The 20,973-nt window shown below is 36.3% G+C and overlaps 1 protein-coding gene across 2 annotated transcripts in view; it reads left to right on the forward strand.

Annotated features, from left to right (window-relative positions):
• The window catches only part of TTC8 (tetratricopeptide repeat domain 8), a 37,330-nt gene extending 17,557 nt beyond the window's left edge, over positions 1-19,773 (forward strand). Inside the window, exons 7-15 of one of the 2 annotated variants that reach the window (XM_018082976.2) lie at positions 986-1,030; positions 5,344-5,429; positions 7,301-7,388; positions 10,282-10,392; positions 13,354-13,493; positions 14,749-14,923; positions 16,169-16,291; positions 17,437-17,520; positions 19,175-19,773. In XM_018082976.2, coding sequence (XP_017938465.1) covers positions 986-1,030; positions 5,344-5,429; positions 7,301-7,388; positions 10,282-10,392; positions 13,354-13,493; positions 14,749-14,923; positions 16,169-16,291; positions 17,437-17,520; positions 19,175-19,291 — 969 coding nt within the window. In that variant the 3' untranslated portion in view covers positions 19,292-19,773. The remainder of the gene's footprint in view (positions 1-985; positions 1,031-5,343; positions 5,430-7,300; positions 7,389-10,281; positions 10,393-13,353; positions 13,494-14,748; positions 14,924-16,168; positions 16,292-17,436; positions 17,521-19,174) is intronic. The other variant, XM_018082977.1, reaches the window with a different exon arrangement.
• Positions 19,774-20,973: the final 1,200 nt, after the last annotated feature.

A 20,973-nucleotide genomic window follows, 5' to 3' on the forward strand; every position in this document is an offset into this window, starting at 1 on the left:
GATGCAGAAAAAGTTCAAGGTTCAACTCAATTAAACCTTGTGTTACTAGCACCCATAATACATTTCTGGGAATAGAGGCTTCCACTGTCCATTTAATTGCCCAACATCTTTCAATATCATGTTATTCACTGAAAATGCCACCCCCATTACCTATTATATACTCATCTGTATATAATATATATATACCTATATATACTCATCTGTGTTCTAGTGCAGAACAGCTCCAACGCAGTATGACTTGACTAACTTTATACACGAGTAAACAAAAATGCAGTTATGTTGCTGTGCAGTTGTGGACTTATAAGCAGTTAACCACAGCACAGCTGATGCATGTAACTTCTTTAAGCTTTGGTATTATGGTGGTGTATTTGAGTTGCAGCAGCAGCACAATATTGTTACTATTTATCATTTACAAATAATTATAAAAAGGAATTTTTTCCTTTACAGATCCGAAAATTCTGTAGAGTTTAGGATTGTTTTCCTCTAAGGCAAAGTTTGCTCAGCTTACATTCTTAATAAACCTATGTTTATTTAAGTAGGTTTAGCACTACATAAACACCTGACATTGCGCACTACATGACACCTGTCCATTGCAAAAAGCTTTTTTTAGATCACTTGTTGATTTTACCGCTAAATAGTCATGAAATTTTGCAAGATTCTCAAATCTACATTCACTTTCAAATTATAGCTGCCTTTTTTGTTTTAAGGTGATGTTAAGGACCAGAGATAAGAGGCAATTCCACTAATCTCTTGCAACAAATTAAGAATTAAGATGCTTTCCTGTGATGACAACATAGCACATTTATAGTTTTTGTCTATTCAAGTCTTAAATAAATGTAATTTCAGCAATTGTGATGTGTGAATGTGATTGCTTTCACAAAGAATTAATTTCTGCCTAACATAATCAAGATTCTGTATTCCTCTAAAATAATATTATCAATTTTTGTCTTCAAATATGACAATATTTTAAATATTCTTCTGACAGGCATTGTTCGAATATATATTTCACCATGAAAATGATGTAAAAAACGTGAGTATATGTTCCATTTTCAGTTTTTATTATGTATGATTCAGGTATTTCTGCAAGTATTCTGCTAAACTAAAGATCCAGGTAGTACGTCACACATGTCCAGGTAGTAAGTACAAAAGTGAAGCATTAAAAGTTGCTTAAGAGAGAGAAATCCTTTCTTACGGGGGTGATAATCGGGGATGATAATTTGCAAATACCAAGCTATGGATTGCTCTCCTTTTTGAGAAGCAAAACATTCTAATGCTTAAAACTGGGTCCCTCATCTATCAATATGGTAAGGTTTCTGCATTTAATTATTTCATGTTAACAGAATTTACTGGAGCCTGAGCAGTAGCTGAAACTACAGGTCAGGTAGTGAACTGCCTAGAAAGTTCAGAGTCCTGTGGCTTGAGAGTAAGCAGTAAATTATGAAAGACTGTCTATTAACCGAAGAAGTTGAAAATACCTGACAAAACAGTGATTGAAATGAACATTATTTGACATTTTAAACTGCTGAGATGATTGCTTATGCATTTGGATGAATAGAAAGGAAATATATTTGGTGAAACTGCATAAAAATAAAATATCAATGGGACTTTGAATAGTTTTTCTAGAAACATAATTCCATAGTGCTGAGGTGTTTTGTGGCCTCAAGAGAAAGATTAAATTGTTCATAACATTTATTCTTCAGAAGTTTTCCTAATTATAATTTTCCTCTTACCCTATCCAAGAGGTTTCTGTGGTTCTTATGTTACTGCACTGAATGGGTAAGATCAAGTTTGGGTACATATTGTTTAAACTTTAGGAAAGAGATAAAGGTTGCAGAAGTTTTTTGGCAGTTCACCCAGTAATTAATTTATTTAATTAATAAAGTGTCAAAATATTTCATTGCTATATTTGATATATCCACCCAGTTGAAATGGAATCAAAATTTCTGCTTGAGGTTTGTTTGAAAGAAGTTTATGTCAATAATGCATAGTTGACTAGTTGCTGAATTTTCTGCAATACTACCAGCTGGTGTGTAATTAGGCCTGGAGTTAAACTCTCCAGTTAATCAATAATACACACCAAAAATATTTTACTGTTGTTGACATAGATGATAATTATTTCTAAATGTGCTGCTATGTGAAGTTTTTTAATCTAATATGGAATGATTATTGTTGTACACTGTCAACTTGTTGTATAGCATTCTTTTAAGAGGATTGAATTGTAATGCACTCTTAATCCAAAATACCATTGAAATGGGAAGTAGAAGCATCAGAAATGTCAGAGAGAAATAGCAATTAACATTTACATATTCTGGTACTGAATATGAAGAAAGTACCTGGGTGTTAGGCCACTAGTAATTTAAAAGTTATGTTGTTTGTTACTGAAAGCTCAGTTCACTAAGAATAAAAGAGTCACTTGATAAGATGCCACATGTGCCTGTGACCTACAGTTTAAGGACATGCAGGATCTCTAGGCTAGATAGATAGTTTTATATAATGCAGGTAATTTTCCAAGCACTCCAGAAAAAAATTGTAAAATGTTTCTGCACTGTGCTGCATGTATTTTGAAATCCTTGCTGAGAGTCCCAAATGAATGACTTGCAGAAAAAGTTTTTCCTATGTTTTTTTTACATACTTGAGCCTTTTGAATAAATATCTGTAAGCAAGGAAGTGCCAGCTTAGTCACGACCATTTGTTGTGTAATGAGAGGGAGATCAACATGTTCATGATATCATCTTGTAGGAAAAAAAAATTGTGTCATGCTTCACAGAATGAGGTACCTTTATAATGTAATGTATATCTCTGAAGAGATTTTTTTTAACTGTTCAGTTTACTTTCTGTCATTTACTTTCACTGACTGTTTTCTACACCATTTTCAATGTAATTTTGTTCTCCAAACTGTCCTCCCTTCCTTTTGAACTTCATCTGCATTAATTTTTCTTAAACAAAAAAGAAACACTTTAACTTCTGCATTACTGTGGCTGCATCAATGTTTATTCACTTCTCCTACCAAGTGAAATTTCAAAAATTCAATTTCTTGTCTCCCTAAAAAGAATTCAATCGCTTAGGATTCAGCAGGGAAACAGCATGTATGTTAACTTTTTAAAAATGGATCTGGCTCTTGCTTGATCACCCATTAGAGCAGTCACTGACATCTCTTACATCTTTGTATTTTCTGCTACTGTGTGAGGTTGCACATTCTTAAAAAAGAACCAAAACCCAACAGTTTTCTACATGAGGGGAGATGAAAGAGCTTGAAATGCTTGGAAGCCAGAGAAATGGACTTAAAGTTTGAAAAGTCTTTCTTGGGACTTTCTGCATGAACAGCATGCCAGTTCCTGCAGTTTTGCAAATAAAACACAAATTAGCAGTGACAATATCCTTCCTTTGTCACTGTTGATCTGGAACAGTCTGTACTGTTCTCATTTATTATTATCACATTATTATTTAAGAAACAAAGGCAGTTTTATTATTTATCCTCTGTTTCATATTCTGCCAGTATATAGTACGAAAAAAAAAGACTCAGCAATTTCAGTTTAGAAATGCTATTAATCAGTGTGCATTCAGATGAATAAATAGTGCTAGGAAATTGGTTTTAATTAAAAGTAAATACATCTGTAATCTGTCCATTATCAGAAACGTGAGTCTGCAAGTAAAAGAGAGAAGCACTGAGCTTGTTCAGCACTTGAAAATGTATTCAAAAGTCTTTCGTCTTATTTAATGAAAAATTAAACACTTCTCTGAACAAAATACTGTTATCCTATCCGTGATTGTTCTTGACTTGTTTCCTTTTGAACACATCTGCTTAATAACTGACTTTCTGTACTTCTTGAGCTATTTCTAAAAGCCATTTTATGGGCTAAATGCTCTAAGAGCAGGACAGTTTGAAAGACTTGTCCAGAAATAGTTCAGCTGCTACTTTTTTCAGTAGACTGTGACATCATATTTTGCCATTATTTGCAGATGGGTAATGATGACAAGATACTTTGTCCTGAGGAAGAACAATGAGTGTACAATGCATACTTATGGCCAGAAGTCATGACCTCTCATATTTCCTTAGATCTTCTTAATACTTTGTATTTTATACTCTCTGATAGGAATCTATTTTAAATGGAATTATGTTAGATTTATAAAATATAGGAATCCAGAAGACACTCGCCAAAATAGACTGTGTTAAATTGACTATGGCTAATGTCATTTGCTCAGCTATCTTATAGACTATCTGGGCTGATTTGTCTACAAATAAGACTTCAGTCAGTAATTGTTGCTGGGAAAATTACTACCATTCAACAGCACATGAAAGAAGCAGCAGATGCTTGCTTTTGTTTCCATCTATCTAATTTCTTGGTGCATGCAATACTCTGTATGAAATTACTGTTTCAAACACCTGTACCAATTTCATTTTGCAATAGCGAAGTTTGGAAGTCTTAGTTATAGTACAGTTTAGTTAAGGAAGGTAATGGTAAAGAAATGAAACTGGTAAAGAAATACAAACACCGTATTAGATCTTTTTAGACTATTTCTGATATCCCTAAAGTGTAACAAATATAGCATGGCTTTGATATGTTCTGAGAAAAAATGGAATTAATAAAAAAAGAAACACTAACAAGTGCGTCTGTGGTAGACTGTGGTACAAAACACACATCTATTTGTTTTAACACAGATTTTGAAATTATAGTTTAAATATGAAAAGGCACAGATTCTGGCTGATGTGGCTGATCACAGCATACCTGCTTTTCCACTATGCCAGACAAAAGAGATTTTAGACCTCCACCATCTTCAATAGCTATCTATTTCTTAAGATATTTCTCCTGTAAAATAGTTCTTTACATTATGGTCTTTGCAAAGGAGGAAATGTGTCTTACTGTACACATCTGAGAATTTCTTCCCAGAAATGGAGGCAACCTGATATTAGCAATGAGATGACAATTTCTACAGTATTTCAAACTCATTGAACTTATTTATTTTAGTTTATTTTTACTTTTTTTTAACACCTTTTAGTGAACAATGATGGGAAGCTTGGAAAAAGTGTGTTGGCTTAAACAAATAATGTATTCTGAAGCAGCGCTACAGGAGTCTGATCAATTGATTTCCTATTTTCTCTTTGAATTAGAAGAAGCTGTTTGGATTGCGTATTTTTATGGGGACAAATAATCCTTTCAGCTGTTTTATGGACTGAACTATAAAAGTAATAAACGTAAAGCAATGCTTCAACCTAAAGGTTACCTGGAGTTTTTGTTCAAAATTGTCTCTTTACAAAAATCTTTACATTGTTCACATTGTGCTCTTTTTCTTTGTGTAAACACTGGTGGTATTAATTTTAAGATGATGGGTTTGTTTTGGAAGGCTCTAGATTTGGCAGCCCTTGCCACCGAGCACGCACAATTCAAGGACTGGTGGTGGAAAGTGCAAATTGGGAAGTGCTACTATAGGTAAGCCATTGTTCATTTCTTCTGTGATGAGTGAATATGAGTTCAGGACCTGTACTGCTGGGTGTGTTGCACAATTCTGAACATTGAGAAACAGTTCAGCAAGTGTTTTGTTGGAGACCTCTGTGCTTACAGTTAAATCTCCTTTAATATACAGGAAGACAACTGCTTGAGATAAAGGTATCGACACTGAGTACCTTTAAGTAACCAATTACTTGCAACTTTGCCTTTTTTAATGTATTTTAAAATCACTATTTGAAAAGTCAGTCAATAAATGCAAAGAATTATTGTTAAAAGACTACACAAAATAAATATTACAATATTAGTTTGAGAAACTAACTGTCACGAGGGCTTCAAATTGACGAAACAATACATAATAAAATATTTGTGTTGGACAGTCTCTGCCAGAAGTACATTGCCCAAGAAGTATCAGTTCCAAAAATGCCAAGGCCTCAGGGCTGGCACCCCATACCCAAGCATCTAATAAAAATGACTTATGAGTACCCCAACACTGTGCAGCCATACATCTCTTAGAGGAAAGAATGGAAACAGCAGGGAGGAACAAACTTGTGGCGAGCAGTTTGGAGTGATTGCTGAAGATATAGCTATGATAGTAACAGTTCTACCAAACCAGGAGAAACTCCTCCTGATACAACCCTGCTCTGCATAAGTCAAACAAGTACTGAGGCAGTTCCCCCTTTCATTCTTTACAATGAATTTGTATGAACACTGTATTGGGTGTTAAAAAACAGAAGCATCATCTGCATTCTTTTCAATTCTATAAGCAATTCTTGTATTGATAATACAAAGCAGTTAGCCCTTTAAAATTCCATATTGGATCTTAGCTTGAAACTATTGCTTCTTTTTAGATGGCCAAACTAATGAAATTTATCACTATCCTTAACTTTTATTTGATATTCTTTAGAAGATCAGACTGACTTTTTTTTCTTTTTTAGCTGTGGTGGATGCCAGGTATCCACCAAAGCTGTGCTATCACATCCCTCCTCAGCTGGGCAGAGGAGAGAAAACAGATGAAACTTCAGCTTCTCTCAGAAGCCATCCCTGTAGCCCCCCAGCTACCAAAACCTTGCCATACAGACACAATACATGAGCTTAGAGGTCATTTATTACTTTCAGGATTTTTATGAATAGTGTTACAGAGACTAAAGCGTCCAAGCAGGCACATGTACTTCCAGGATCCCAAAATACCTTATGTCCCCATTGGCTATGTTTCTTTGTTTTAGCTGGCTTGTTCTGTTTCTGTGTTGTGTTTCTTCAGCAAGTATATATGCACTACGGCTGAAGGAGACAAAAGGCAATTTGCATTTGCATTGAGAAAGTGTACCTTTTTGCTGTTGTTGAAATGGCACGGTCCTCTTAATTTTGTAGTTTATGTAGCATTTATAGATTAATGCAAAATATTTGACACTATAAAAGAAATGCCTTTGAGATGAAACAGACTTCTGTGAGGTTCATGCGCAGTGGAAAGTATCTGTGTGATCTTTGCCATGGGTGAGGAAATTCTGCTCCAAAACAGTATGGGTTGAGACATGAATTTAATTGCTCATTTTCTGCTGTCCCTTCTAAGGCCAGGAAGGAGTCCTATGAATACAAGTACATCATTATTCACTTATCACCAGAACGCTTCATGGGGGGGCCAAATTTCATGGATTTGTCTTTTTCATAGTTTTGTTTTCTTAATGCATATAACAGCATGGTTTTTTTTAACATGCACAGAAATATGTGGTCTTAAAGTGTGCTTTTGGGCAGTTCATATTTGGTTTAGGATGCGCTGCTTCATTATTTAATAAACTTCTTTTTAAAAAAGCAAACAACAAATTAGTATCTTCCATATGTATCTGTTGTCTCTTTAGGTTGGGATTATATCGTGAAGCTGAAAAACAATTTAAGTCAGCTCTCAAGCAGCAGGACATGGTTGATACAATCTTGTATTTGGCAAAAGTAAGTCACAGATTTTCTTGTTTAAGAATGAAGTGAAATTCCAAACTATGCCTGAGAGTCCATATGGCACAAGAGCTCAGTATTGAACTTGATACACCATTGTGTTTAAAAGTATATGCTCTCCTGTCACTACCAGGAGTCATTCTGCAAATACATAGAATCACAGAATCAGAACGGTTTGGGTTGGAAGGGTCACCAAAGATCGTGTGGTTCCAACCCCTCTGCCATGGGCAGGGATACCTTCCACTAGACCAGGTTGCTCAGAGCTCCATCCAACCTGGCCTTGAACACTTCAGGGCTGGGGCACACACAGTTTCTCTGGGTGCTCCCTATCCTCACAGTAAAGAATTTATTCCTCCTATCTAATCTAAACCTACCCTCTTTCAGTGTGAAGCCATTCCCCCTTGTCCTGTCACTCCAGGCCCTTGTCCCTTGCAAGAGGTCTCCCTCCACCTTTCTTGTAGGCTCCCATCATGTATGGGAAGGCTGCAATTAGGTGACCCTGAAGCCTTCTCTTTTCCAGGCTAAACAATCCCAACTCTCTTAGCCTTTCCTCATAGGAGAAGTGCTCCATCCCTCTAATCATCTTGGTGGCCCACCTCTGGACTCACTCCATGAGCTGCACAGAATGATTAAATTGGCAGAGTAATTAGATTAACGAACCAATTTGTTATGGGAGATATGCATCCCCCCGCATCATTACTAGCTCAAACAGGAGCTGTATTTGAACCTCCACCTCTCACTCCACAGACCAGCTCACTCAAGTATAAAACATTGCACATGATTTAATGACTGTCAGTGGACAGGCAATAGAGTAAGGCACTGAGGTACGGTTCAGTCTGACAGAATTGGAAAGATAAGACTTGAGTTAAGCAGCCATTAAAAAATAATAGGATTGCATCCAGTTCTGTTGTAAACAGACTGATAGTACTGTACTGGTTAGTTTTGTTTATATTCCTTATTGCAACAGCTATCTGGGTTTTAAAAAATATTTTTTGAAAGCTGTCTCTCCCTTGAAATGTAATTTATTAAAAGATAAAAGAAAAATAAAAAAAATTAGGAGTATGTAAAGTCAGGACTGCTGAGAAGTTAAAAAGTATTTCATGACCTAGGAGAGTTAGAAATAGGGTATTTTAATAAGAGATAAGAGAGATACCATAAAGAAAATGGAGCCATTCTGCTTATCCATCTGTTTAGCATCTAAACCTTTATTACTATAGCTGTAGTACTCTTAGAAAGCAAGTCTCCCCAAAGCAACTGCAAGTAGATGGAAATTGTCCCACCATTTTTTCATTTCTTCTGCCACTTATCTAGATAGCATCTCTACAGACTGCAGAGATGTTGGACAGTGTGATATGACACTGGATATGGGAATTACATAGTAGAGTACTATGGCTGTGTGGTTTTAGCATCTGTAGTGAGTGGTTCTTTGGAGTGAACCTCCAGATAAAGCAATAGAACAGATTTGAGTCATTAATACTCAAAAAATGTACTTCATAAACAAACATAAAAATATTAAAAAGGAGTAGATCTAGGGGAGTTACCCCTTTCCTGATGTAATTAGTGCAGTTCTAGTCTACTAAGTAGCATGCCCTCCAAACCCCTCGCTCTTTTATTGCTTTTCACAAGAAGACATTAGTTTTCTAGCTTAATACAGGAAATACAAGTGACATTAGCAGAATGAGTGTAAAAAATGCCTGTATTTTTTTCATTTTGCTAATGATCAGCTTGAAATGGTAGTCCCTTTGCTTGGAAGGCACTCACAGTCGGCAACTCTTTGACAATTAAGAATGTCGTTGAGTGGTCATAGGAAACAATTCTTTGCAAATATCTGCAGCAGTATATATCTATAGGGTTGCAAAAAAAGGATCTATGATTTTGGTTGTTGGCAGTCCAAAGTCCATGAAGCTCAAGGGCAAAAGCAGAAACCATGTTTGGAGGTTTTTCAAGTGTTCAGTTAACATTGACATTTTTCTTACATTTCATCACAAAATGTTTGTATCAGGATACCAGTCACAGATTCTTTTCCTTTTTTTAGTAGCATCAAGTATTAGCACTAATTAATGTAATATTTCTCCAACAGAAGCATTCAGAACCCTTTTCCACTCAGTGGAATACAGATTAATCATTCCAGCCATCTAGTTTCCCAAAGCATATGTGCAGGGTTTTTCCCTTCACTGTAGCTCTATTTGCCATACCCCCACAACAGGAGGCCTTTACAGTTGTACTCTCAGATAGCTGCAGGGGTGGTCTCTGTCAACACGTTGCAACACATTGGAGTCCAATTCTCACACAGTTATTATCCACATTACACATTTTCATAATCAACACAGAAGCCAAAATCACAGAGGCAAAACTGCCCTCTTTCTGTAGGATTTTATTGTTTGTGATGAGAGATTGGTAGAGCAGTAAGGAAACTTGAAAGTGTCACTGCTCTGTGCAGTGCAGTCTTATTTGACTAAGTAAAACATTTTGGTATTCCAGCACTACTCACCTGAAGATCCAGTTCTTTCCAGCCTAAGCACAATTTTTTAAAAATATATTAAACAGGGCAATAATCAAGGTGATACCTTTACCTCAGTGTCAAAGTATATTATTTTGGTATGATAATAAATAACTAGATTTTTTTTTTAGTAGTAATGTTCAAATTAATTAATAATGTATAGATGGTATGTATGTAAATTTAATTATTTTAAATAAAACTATTTTATCTTCATTACGCAGATTTAGTCAGTATTCACTCCATTATTTTCTCAGTATTATTCATCATCTCAGCTAATGATTTATTGCATGAATGGAGGTGTCATCCCTTTTATTTCTCTCCCATGTTAAACAGCAGTATAGGTATAAAAATCAGACATTTAACATATATATACACTTTTTATTTGCTTAGGTGTATTTGCGCTTGGATCAGCCCGTAACAGCTTTGAACCTTTTCAAGCAAGGGTTAGATCGATTTCCTGGAGAAGTGACTCTTATTTGTGGAATTGCCAGAATCTACGAGGTATGCACCCACTATACAATCCTTATAGTGGCCAATGTAGGTGCTTGAGGTAGAAAAAAGAGCCACTAGTTGAATATAACTGTGAGATCTCATTTACCCTTGGCTTGAAGAATCAAGCCCACATTGAGCCAAGTGGTCCAGATGTTGTCCGTGTAGTTGAGGCTAGTTTATGTATGTTTCATCATACTAAAACTGCTCAAGTCACCATCAACCTGCTAGCAGGATCAATCAGCAAAATAGTTTACTCATCAATGTTGTTTTTATTTGCACTAATGTGTTACCTTTAGTTTCTTAAGCCAGTGAGAACAGTTGAAATGTGAATGTTTTTCAGTTGGGAAGCAGATGTCATTTTAAGTAGGATTCGTTTTAAAGTAGTTTCATTTTAGCTTGGTAACCATGCATTTTGTGTCTTAAAAGTGTGTATTTTCATGTCAAACAGTGGACTTACTATCATTTTTCACTGAAAGTTGGTAATGATGCTACTCTAGAACAAATGTTTTAAACAAAGTCATGAATTTATGTTTTTTTTATCTACATTCATACTTGGCATTCAATCCTGTTCTCATCATTCTCATCTAACCCCTAAGCTTTAATCTATTTTCATATTTAATCCTTTTTGTCCTTCAGCAAGGAAGAAAACAGCTGCATAATTTTTGGAGGCTTTTCTTTCTGAATTGTTAAACAGTTATTAATATGGATATTATTTTACCAAACCATATATAACATTGCATAACCCTTTAAGGAATTATTAAGGAGCAACATATAGTTGATAGGATCTAGTTTTGCACTGACACCTGATTGCAGGATTATAGCTTCATTAGCAAAGATTTGTACTGCAACACAGGGCTGTTCTCATTACATAGATTCCCAAGTGGAATATGTGCATCAGCCATCTTAACAGAGCTTTTCTTCCCTATCGCTAACTTTTTACAGTAGGAAGAGTTGCAGAGGTTTTTTGGTTTAAAAAACCCCATAATTTTTAAAGAGACTGCTTTAGTACTATCTCCTTTAATCACAAAAAATCCATTTTTTTAATAGCTGAATACACTGCTGAAGTTAAACAAAAGCTTATTCTTTAGTTATGTTGAGAGCACAGTGTATCTACAGCACACAGGTACAAGTTATTCCTTTTTAAACACAGAAATGAGCTTGATCTTTTTTCTGGTGTGGGACAGGGTTCTCTGGACCTTGCACTCATCAGAAACAGTGTGCCATCATTTACAGCAATGAGTTCTCCCTAATTTGTCCTCCAAGTAGCACACATCCAAGCATATATTTTTATACAATATAGTTCTCTTAACTGGCATATCCTAGGTAGTACAAATTTTGGTGAATTCATGATTCCTGTTTACAAAGGCACATAATAATTCTTTATATGCAATTATATTCTCATTTTTGTACAGAGTAATTCATGAGTTGATTTACAAAGCATTGAAAATAATTGAGACACTGACGGGGCAGTAAGTGTATTCTGTGTTACCATACTGGGAAACTGACTGCACAGTTCTGTGTATCACAGACACTGTGCAAGAAGTGGCAGGTGCCTATTGCATGTGTGTGGTGGGGTGACCCTGGCTGGATGCCAGGTGCCCACCAAAGCCACTCTATCACTGCCCTCTACATCTGGACAGAAGAGAGAAAATAAAATGAAAAGCTCATGAGTTAAGGACAGGAAAAGATTACTCACCAATTACTGTCACAGAAAAAGAGACTTGGGTTGGGGATATTACTTGAATTTATTACCAATCAAAATCAGAGCAGGATAATGAGAAGTAAAACAAATCTTAAAAATACCTTCCCCCCATCCTTCCCTCCTTCCCAGTCTCTCCCTCCTCCCTCCTCAGTGGTGCAGGGAGATGGGGAATGGGGATTGAGCACAGAGGGGAATAGTGAATGGAGTAACATCAGAATGGCGACCTGTCAGTAGTGGGGTTCCACAGGGCTCCATCTCAAGCCCTGTGTTCTTCAACATCATAAATGGCTTGGATGCAGGACTAGAAGGGATACTAAGCAAGTTTGCAGATGACACAAAACTGGGAGGAGGTGTTGACTCCCTCAGAGGCAGGGAGGCCCTGCAGAGAGACCTCGACAAATTACAGGACTGGGCAATCCCCAACCATAAGAAGTTCAGCAATGGAAAGTGTCAGATTCTGCACCTGGGATGGGGCAACCCTATATGTTTGTACAGACTGGGGAATGAGATTCTGGAAAGCAGTGCCACAGAAAGGGACCTGGGGGTCCTGGTCGATGCCAAGTTGAATATGAGTCAGCAGTGCCCTGGCAGCCAGGAGGGCCAACCATGTCCTGGAGGGCATCAGGCAAAGCATTGCCAGCCAGTCATGGGAGGGGATTGTCCCGCTCTGCTCTGCACTGGTGCAGCCTCACTTTGAATATTGTGTGCAGTTTTGGGTGCCACAATATGAGAAAGATATTAAGTTATTAGAGAACATCTAGGGGAGGGCAATGAAGATGGTGAAGGGCCTTGAGGGGAAACCGTAGGAGGAGCAGCTGAGGTCACTTGGTCTGTTCAGCCTGGAGAAGGGGAGACTGAGAGGATACCTCATTGCACTCTTCAACTTCCTTGTGAGGGGAAGAGGAGTGGCAGGCACTGATCTTTTCTCTGTGGTGACCAGTGACAGGACCCAAGGGAAAGGTTGGATTTTTGTCAGGGGATGTTAGGTTGGATATTAGAAAAAGGTTCTTCACTCAGAGGGTGGCTGGGTACTGGAACAGGCTCCCCAGGGAAGTGGTCACAGCAGCAAGCCTGACAGGAGTTCAAGTGTTTAGATGATACTCCTTGTGGGTCCCTTCCAACTCAGCATGTTCTGTCATTTTGTGATTCTGTGAAGTACTGTACAGGACATAGGTAAAGCACTTAGTAGATTGACATTTTAGTAAGTTCCATGATAAAAATAGATGATAAGCATTAGAAGTAATTGGAATTTTTGTCCAATTGTATAGGAAATGAACAATATCTCCTCAGCTGCAGAATACTATAAAGACGTCCTAAAACAAGACAATACTCACGTGGAAGCCATTGCATGCATTGGCAGTAACCATTTTTATTCAGACCAGCCCGAGATAGCTCTGCGGTTTTACAGGTATCTACACTTGTGGAGAGGGAGGGAGGGGAACTAAATGCATGGGAAGGTAATATAAGGGATTGAATTTTGTATTGCTGATAGCAAAAACAAATTAGGAAATTGTCATGGGAGGATGAATGAGCATTTGGACAAATATCACCGTAAAACTAGCTTACCAACTTATGTATCTTCTCATCCAGTGATAATTACATCACTCTCTTAAAAATTTGTCATCATTACATGAGAAGTATATAGAAGTATCAACAAAGATTATCAAAACAGTTATTCAACTAATCCTCAAGTAAAGTTCTTTCACAGCATGAGGCAGTTTGAGAACAGTGGATCTTACTTTCGGCTTCAATTGCATCCAAGAGGCATAAGGACTTCGTATTTAGCCCTTTGAAAAAGAATAATCTTGCAAAACTTCACCTGAAGTGACCAGGAGTTCTGACCACAAAATCCCTGACCTGAATGTGGACTGGGCTTCCTGCATGTTTTACTGAAAGCAGTAAAAAGATAGTGTTAAATACTGCTACTTGCTTTTTATTTCGGTACAGTCAAGAGTGCAAAGGAGCCTGACTCATGTTCTTGAGTCTAGTAGCAAATTAAGTCAATAAAAGCACTTCCATCTCATTTCTATTGGACCTGAGCTCTTTTATGCGTTAGGTTAAAGAACTCACAGTCATGCTGCAGACAACAGCCCTTTTTCTCTGGCCCTCAAAGCACTTCTGTTTTTCCTATAAATATTAACAGAATTTTTATATCTCCATTCTAAAAAACACACCAAACAACATCAATTTGAATCAAAATCTGAGTTATGCTTCATATGTAAGATTAATGTAGATTCACATCTAGATGTACTATTACTAATTAAAGCAGCACTGAAGGATAGGAATCAAGCAAAAAATTGAAGTCTGAAGAGTTATAAAAAGTAACTGCAACGAATTACAGCTTGATTGAGGTCAATGGATTGGAAAGAGGAAATGGAGAAAGTCTGTGTCCAACTCTGTCTTACAGTAAAGTCAGATCATGTGACTCAGTCAAAAAGACAGAAGTTACTAATTTACACAGACTGTTTTGCACAGCTTTGATTCTAATAAAAAATGCCCTTCACTGCCCTTCACGAAACTACCAAGTGTAAGAGTATAACACTTGTTGTTTACACCCTCTCAGAACAGGGAGAAAGTAGGAGAGAACTTTGTCTTTTAGAGTAGAACTCTTATTTGAAATTAATCAAAAAAATAAATGAAACAAATATTTTCTTTCAATCTAGACGGCTCCTGCAGATGGGTGTTTATAACTGCCAGCTCTTTAACAATCTGGGCCTCTGTTGCTTCTATGCCCAGCAATATGATATGACACTATCTTCATTTGAACGGGCACTGTTTTTGGCTGAAAATGAGGAGGAAACAGCAGATGTGTGGTACAACTTGGGACATGTGGCTGTGGTATGAAAAATATTAACAATCTTTCCGAATAAATACAATTGGGAAAAAAAAGTAAAAAAAATAACTAGGAAGGAGTCATTTCCCTACTTGGAAATACAAAACCCAGTAGTGTACAGAATAAAGTCCAGTACAAATGGAATTTTTTTGCACTTCAGCAGAGAAGAAGCAGCAAAAGAAAAAAACCTCTGTACTTTACAGAATGTGGCTTTCACCTGCTAAAAAATGCTCACTCCCCACTGTCTTTAACCTTCCCATCTTTCTAAAAAAATTGCCACATGTACCTGCCTTTGAAGGCCTTGGCTACAGTACAAGATAATCTGACAAAAAAAAAATTTAATTCAAGATATTTTTCTGGGAGCTGTGTTACATGGAGCATTAGACCGATTCTGTTGTCATAAAAATACACATTCAGTAGCAAGTAGCCAACACTAAAGCACTGAGTATGTCATAGTTGAGAAAGCACGTTCCTCTGTCTCAGAGACACCTATAGAAGTATTGTATAAACATGTGATAAACTTTGTTAAATTTCTACACAAATTTTCATTCTTTGCCCATTTTTGCAGGTGTTTTTCCAGAAGTTGTGTTAGATTTCTCTTTAGCTGCATACCCAGAATAAGTTTACTGAATAAAGTTTTTGACAGCTTTCTAATGTGAATTGTCTTCAGATGGTTTCTGATAATGTTTTGAATCAGAGAGAAACCCAGCTGTTCATCTTGCTTTTATTGGAACTGGGATAAACCCAGTAATTTGAAATTTGAACTGATGTGCCTGTATTTTTTAGCATTTGTCACTTTTGATTTTTAACCTGATGCTGTATCAGTGTTGTTCATAACACTGAAGTACTGGTCAGCCGCTCCATCCAAGAAATGAATCTCCCTTAATTTTTATCTTCTTTTTTAAAATCTGTGTAGAGACAGAGAGGCAAGATGACTTCCTCTCTGGAGACATCTTACCCTGCTATAGACAGTAGCAGATAGCATAGTCTTTAGAAGACACTTCAGTCATCTAAAAGTTAAATTAGATGAAGTGAATATCCCTTGGGGCATGAAATTATTCTGTCTAGAGAAAGAATAAGAAAAAAATGCGAGGATCTGGGAAGAAAGCACATATGCTTCTGATCAGCATGTTTTTATTGTAATTTGCATTCCTTGTTAGTACATATGGGTGAAAAGATACTACAGACAACAAAACAGATGCATGGTGTTTCCAATCTTTTCACACATTAAAACACAGTCTTACTTTTAGGGGATAGGAGACCTGAATTTGGCTTACCAGTGTTTCAAGCTAACATTAGTCAACAATAACGACTATGCAGAAGCTTACAACAACTTGGCTGTGCTGGAAATGCGAAAAGGTCACACTGAACAGGTCAGTGCTGAATCTCAGCCTAAGCAGAATGCTTCATTTGACCCTGTGGTATTTAACAAACATGTCATTTCTCTCAGGTTGAGGTATCATATGAATGTCTAGCTTACTGTTACAGGCAGAAAACCTGGATAATTGTTATGCATGTTTCACTGTAACTTCCATGTTGTCATGCTATCTCCCATTGAACTGCTCATTCTTAGGCTTATCCAAATGGATCATCAAAGACAAGCAAGCTTTACAGTTGCTTTGCAGTTTTTGAGATTTTTTTTTTAAGTTGTGGAAGTTGTGATTGCTAATAACTAGCACTGCAGAACCTTTCTGTTGGAATCACTTCCTGTCTACTTTAGTTTTTGGCTTAAAATTTTCAATTTACTTCTTGAATCACACCTATTAATTAAAAATCAGGATCATCATGGCAATAAGTTGTACCAAGAAGAATAAAAAAAAGTGAAGATGTTTTGCTTATCTTGGATTTTATTTCACAATGTTCTTTCATAAGTACTGTTACATGTACTCAGATGTTTCAGATTTAGGGAGTTTTAATAGATTCTTAACTTTGCCTTCTCAAACAGTTTACAGATACTTTTCTTTTTAAAAATTTTGGTTTCTTCCCCACTAAGTTCTCCATCTTCTAGTAGAAGCATTCACAAGTTGACCTTAATTTTGTATTGGATTTACAGCATGAAAATATACACCCTGATACTTAATTTCTTTTACTTTTGTATGCCACTATTTTACTAGTCAGAAAAAAAAGCTGATTTTATTAAAAGTTTAGAATGTGAAAGCTGTCACTTTTATGATAAAATTTATGTTTCCAGGGATGCTTAAGACAGTACTGTCAGAGACAACAGATAAATACAGTCGCATGTTCTTTAAATACTTGTTTTTATTTCATATACCTAATATATTCTCTTCAGTGTTTAAAATTGAATTGCTTAACTGAGTATGTCTCAATATGGTTTTTTCTGACTCAGCCAAGAGTCTTTATTAATTTCAATGTTATTCAACTGTATTATGCCTACACTATTGGTGTAACCATGTTGAAAATGGCTTTCTTAGTAAATGCCTACTAGAGAAAACATAGGATGATTTCTTTTAAGAATTATTCATATTTCACTGTATTATTTTTTTATTTCTCTGTATAGGCAAGAGCTTTGCTGCAGACTGCTTCATCTTTAGCACCTCATATGTATGAGCCCCATTTCAATTTTGCCATACTCTCAGAGAAGGTAAGGCACTGTCCTGTTCTTGTAATCTAAAAACTGAGTCATGGTGAGGCAAGTGGGTTTTTATTGTTAGTACTGAGAATTTCAGATGGGAAAGACAAAAGAATACAGACTGCACAAACTCAAGGAAAATGTAAGTTATGTTCTCATTTTAATACCCAGAAGTGTGTCAAAGTAGTCATTCCAGTGTGCTTTTGAGAATAAATGAGGCCAACTAGCTCCAAAGTAACTTTTTAATTGTCCAAATGCCTAGAAGATGAACAATTCATTAACAATTCCATCTACAGTCTTTACAGTCATTGGCTTTTTCAGAATGTGAAGTGAAATAGTATAACATGATTTATCAGTAATTATAGAAAAAATATCCTTTATTTATCCCATGATCTTACTGATCTCAAAAAGAAAGTCAGTTCTTCAGGTTTACAACCCTTGAATTTTTTGTGTTAATAATTTATTTCATACAGAGTGTCTAAGACACTGTATTAACAATGTGCAACATTCTTGTTAATAAGGAAATCTTGTATAAGTCCTTACATTTTTCACAAGAAAAAAATTGATTCCTTGCTTGTGCCTATATTTTCAAGATTCTGTTATGATTCTGTGTTGTGTGGGCAGCTCAACTCCTACAGATACTAAAGTACACGCGTCAAGAAAGAACAACCCATTAATTTGTAAGCGTATCCTCTCCATTGTGAAACATAAGATGGTTTTGAATAATTGCATATTTTACCTACCAATTAAGGAGTAAATCCTAGTCTGCAAATGTCTTGTTGCGTAGCTTTTGCACAAGGAATCCTCATAGGTTATGGGAGAAGACAGACAGCCACATCAACCAGGTGTTGATGCAGTGGGGTAATGCAGTCCTTAGATTTGGTGTAAGGCCATGGTTTACAAAGCATGACTTCGCTGGCCAGGACCCTGGTTTCTTCTCCTTCAGAGAACTGTTGCTGCACTGAAGCTCTGCGTTGACTGATACACAGGGAACAAAGGCCTCCCTCTGACTCTGTCCATAACTCCTTCCTTTCCATCCAGGAGTTATCACTTTTACTAGATGTGTTCCCAAACATTTGAATTCTTTTTTGCTGAACCCAGTTTCTGAGATACTTTCCTTTTCATCCTTCCAAAAAATGATGGCTATTTAGGAAAAAAAGTTAAGTTCCCTAAGTAGGGAACAATTACTTATAAAAACAGCAGAGGAGCAACATCAGTTCTCTAACATTGTGAGGAAGCAGGAAATCACGTGGAGTTGCAGTTTTTACAGATGCCTTATGGGTTGTGTTTTTCTCATATATACTGCAACACTTTTGTGAAGTTTAAAAGCAGAATGCTGGTTTTTATTCTTCCTTACTTCAAGCTCTAGGCATGGTGTGTACCTTGTCCATTCTCCAAGAAGTCAGGTAAAATGGGATATGTAGAGTTGCTGTCTTGAAGCAGCCCTCCCATTAAAATCACATCTGTCCTTTTCTTCTCATCCCTTGATGTAAGGGGGACATAATCCTGAGTTCAAAAGTCTCTATACTGACTCTGTTTGCTCTTAGGACCAGCTAGGTTTAAACATTCGTGAGCATCAGAAATGTACTCCACAGAATGCACAGAATACATGACGCGAACACTGCAGTGCTTGGATTTTCAAAAGTGTTTTGTGTTTTTCTTATAGGTTGGAGATCTTCAGAGGAGTTACACAGCTGCTCAGAAGTCAGAAGAAGCATTTCCAGGCCATGTTGATACACAGCAGCTCATCAAACAGTTAAAAGAGCATTTTGCTATGCTCTGATGAACGTGTTTTTTATTATGTAAGAACAGTTAAGCCAGAGCAAATGTCCCAAACAGCATTTTGAAAATACCAGCTCAAAGTAGATGAACTATACTTAATGCATTCCTGTGGCAAAGCCTGTGTTACTTTGAGTATCAGGAAAGGTTTAGATTTCAATTTCTTGTCATCTTAAAACATAACACTTATTAAAAGGCAGCTAGAACACATTGCAACTATATACACAAGAGATTACAGAAAAGGATTCTTTTTCTGACTTTTATGCAGAAAAAAGTGGTTTTAAACATTCCCACGTGACAACCTGTCAAGTAGCAGAGTAAGAATACTTCCTACCTGGTCTTGAAACCTGGCTTTTTATAGTATACTTTCTTACTGAATGTTAAGTTTTAAAAATAAAATACCTAAAAAGATTTTAAAATACATATGTAAAGCAGAAGTTCTTGTGTTCCTTGTTGTATTCTTTGTGTATGAATTAAATAAATTCAGTTCATATGGTTTGTCTCATTTGTTTATGTAAGTTAAATTACATCCTTATTGCCATGAAAATCAGGATCAGTAATCTTAACATACTTTGAAAGACTCCACAGAACTGGTACAAAATAGCATAAATGTATGTTTTCATCCCTACCCAGGAGAGAGTTTATTGTGGATCTCAGTAAGGGAGAAGGGTATTTAGAAGCTTGTGGAGTTAAGAACTAATAGTTGAGAACAAGGCATTGGTGGGGTGATTACAGATGCTACCACATGAGCACTGTTGCTAGACAAATATTTGGATCATCAAGAATACTACTAAAAACAGCAAATGAAGACTTTATATCATACTTTGTGTTTTAAATAAAAGGAATTAACTTGCATGAATTCACAACTTGACCTTTTTAAAAGACCTTTAAGAAATGTGGGATGTTAAGGCAATCTGAAATGGCACATCCTGAAAGAGACCTTCAGAATTTTTTCATGTTTCTCTGATGGGAGTCTCTTGGCTTAAGGAGCAACCCTAAACATGTTTATTAATATTATGTCTTTCTTTTTACTATTTGTTACTTCTCCACCCTCATCTGTGTTTGTGTGTTGTAGCTGGTGAAGTCGGATGCTGGAGAGCTTAGAGAAGTGTGCCCACAGGTTCCCCTACAGAGCATTCTGTAGGTGACAGCTAGAAACACTGTCATTAACTGCTACCACACAATGTGAAGTGCAAAAGCATTATTGACTGAATAGATGCAGCATCTTTAATGGAAATTTTTTTTTGTCCACATCTTTATATTGTTGGAAATTCATAACAAACTAGTTAAAAGAGAATCTTAGTTATCAGTAATTTTCATTACTTAAGTAAGACTTTACTTGCTGGTAAAAAAGGATGAAGTTATAGGGAAGTTTCATCCTTTGATCTACTGTATTTATGTCTTTCCAGCTGACACTGCTAAACTTAAAAAGCCACTAAAAAAGAAAATTTATCTTAGCAGTTTAAACACAACTGTCGAGAATTTTTGAATGTCTTATTATTAACTCAAGCTAATTTTAAAATTGCATAGTAAATGAGATTATTTCTATGTGAACTGGAAATGAGTAGCACAACTTTAATTTTTAATCTAGTGTGGCAGTTCAATAGTTCCTCATAAGTGCTTATAAGATGCCACTTACTGTGATCACTGCTCAGGTTAATGATATGAGTAACTCCTTTTTTTGGA

This window comes from Manacus vitellinus, unplaced genomic scaffold (assembly GCF_001715985.3).
Source record: "Manacus vitellinus isolate BGI_N305 unplaced genomic scaffold, ASM171598v3 scaffold_6_pilon, whole genome shotgun sequence".
Classification (NCBI taxonomy): Eukaryota; Metazoa; Chordata; class Aves; order Passeriformes; family Pipridae; genus Manacus; species Manacus vitellinus.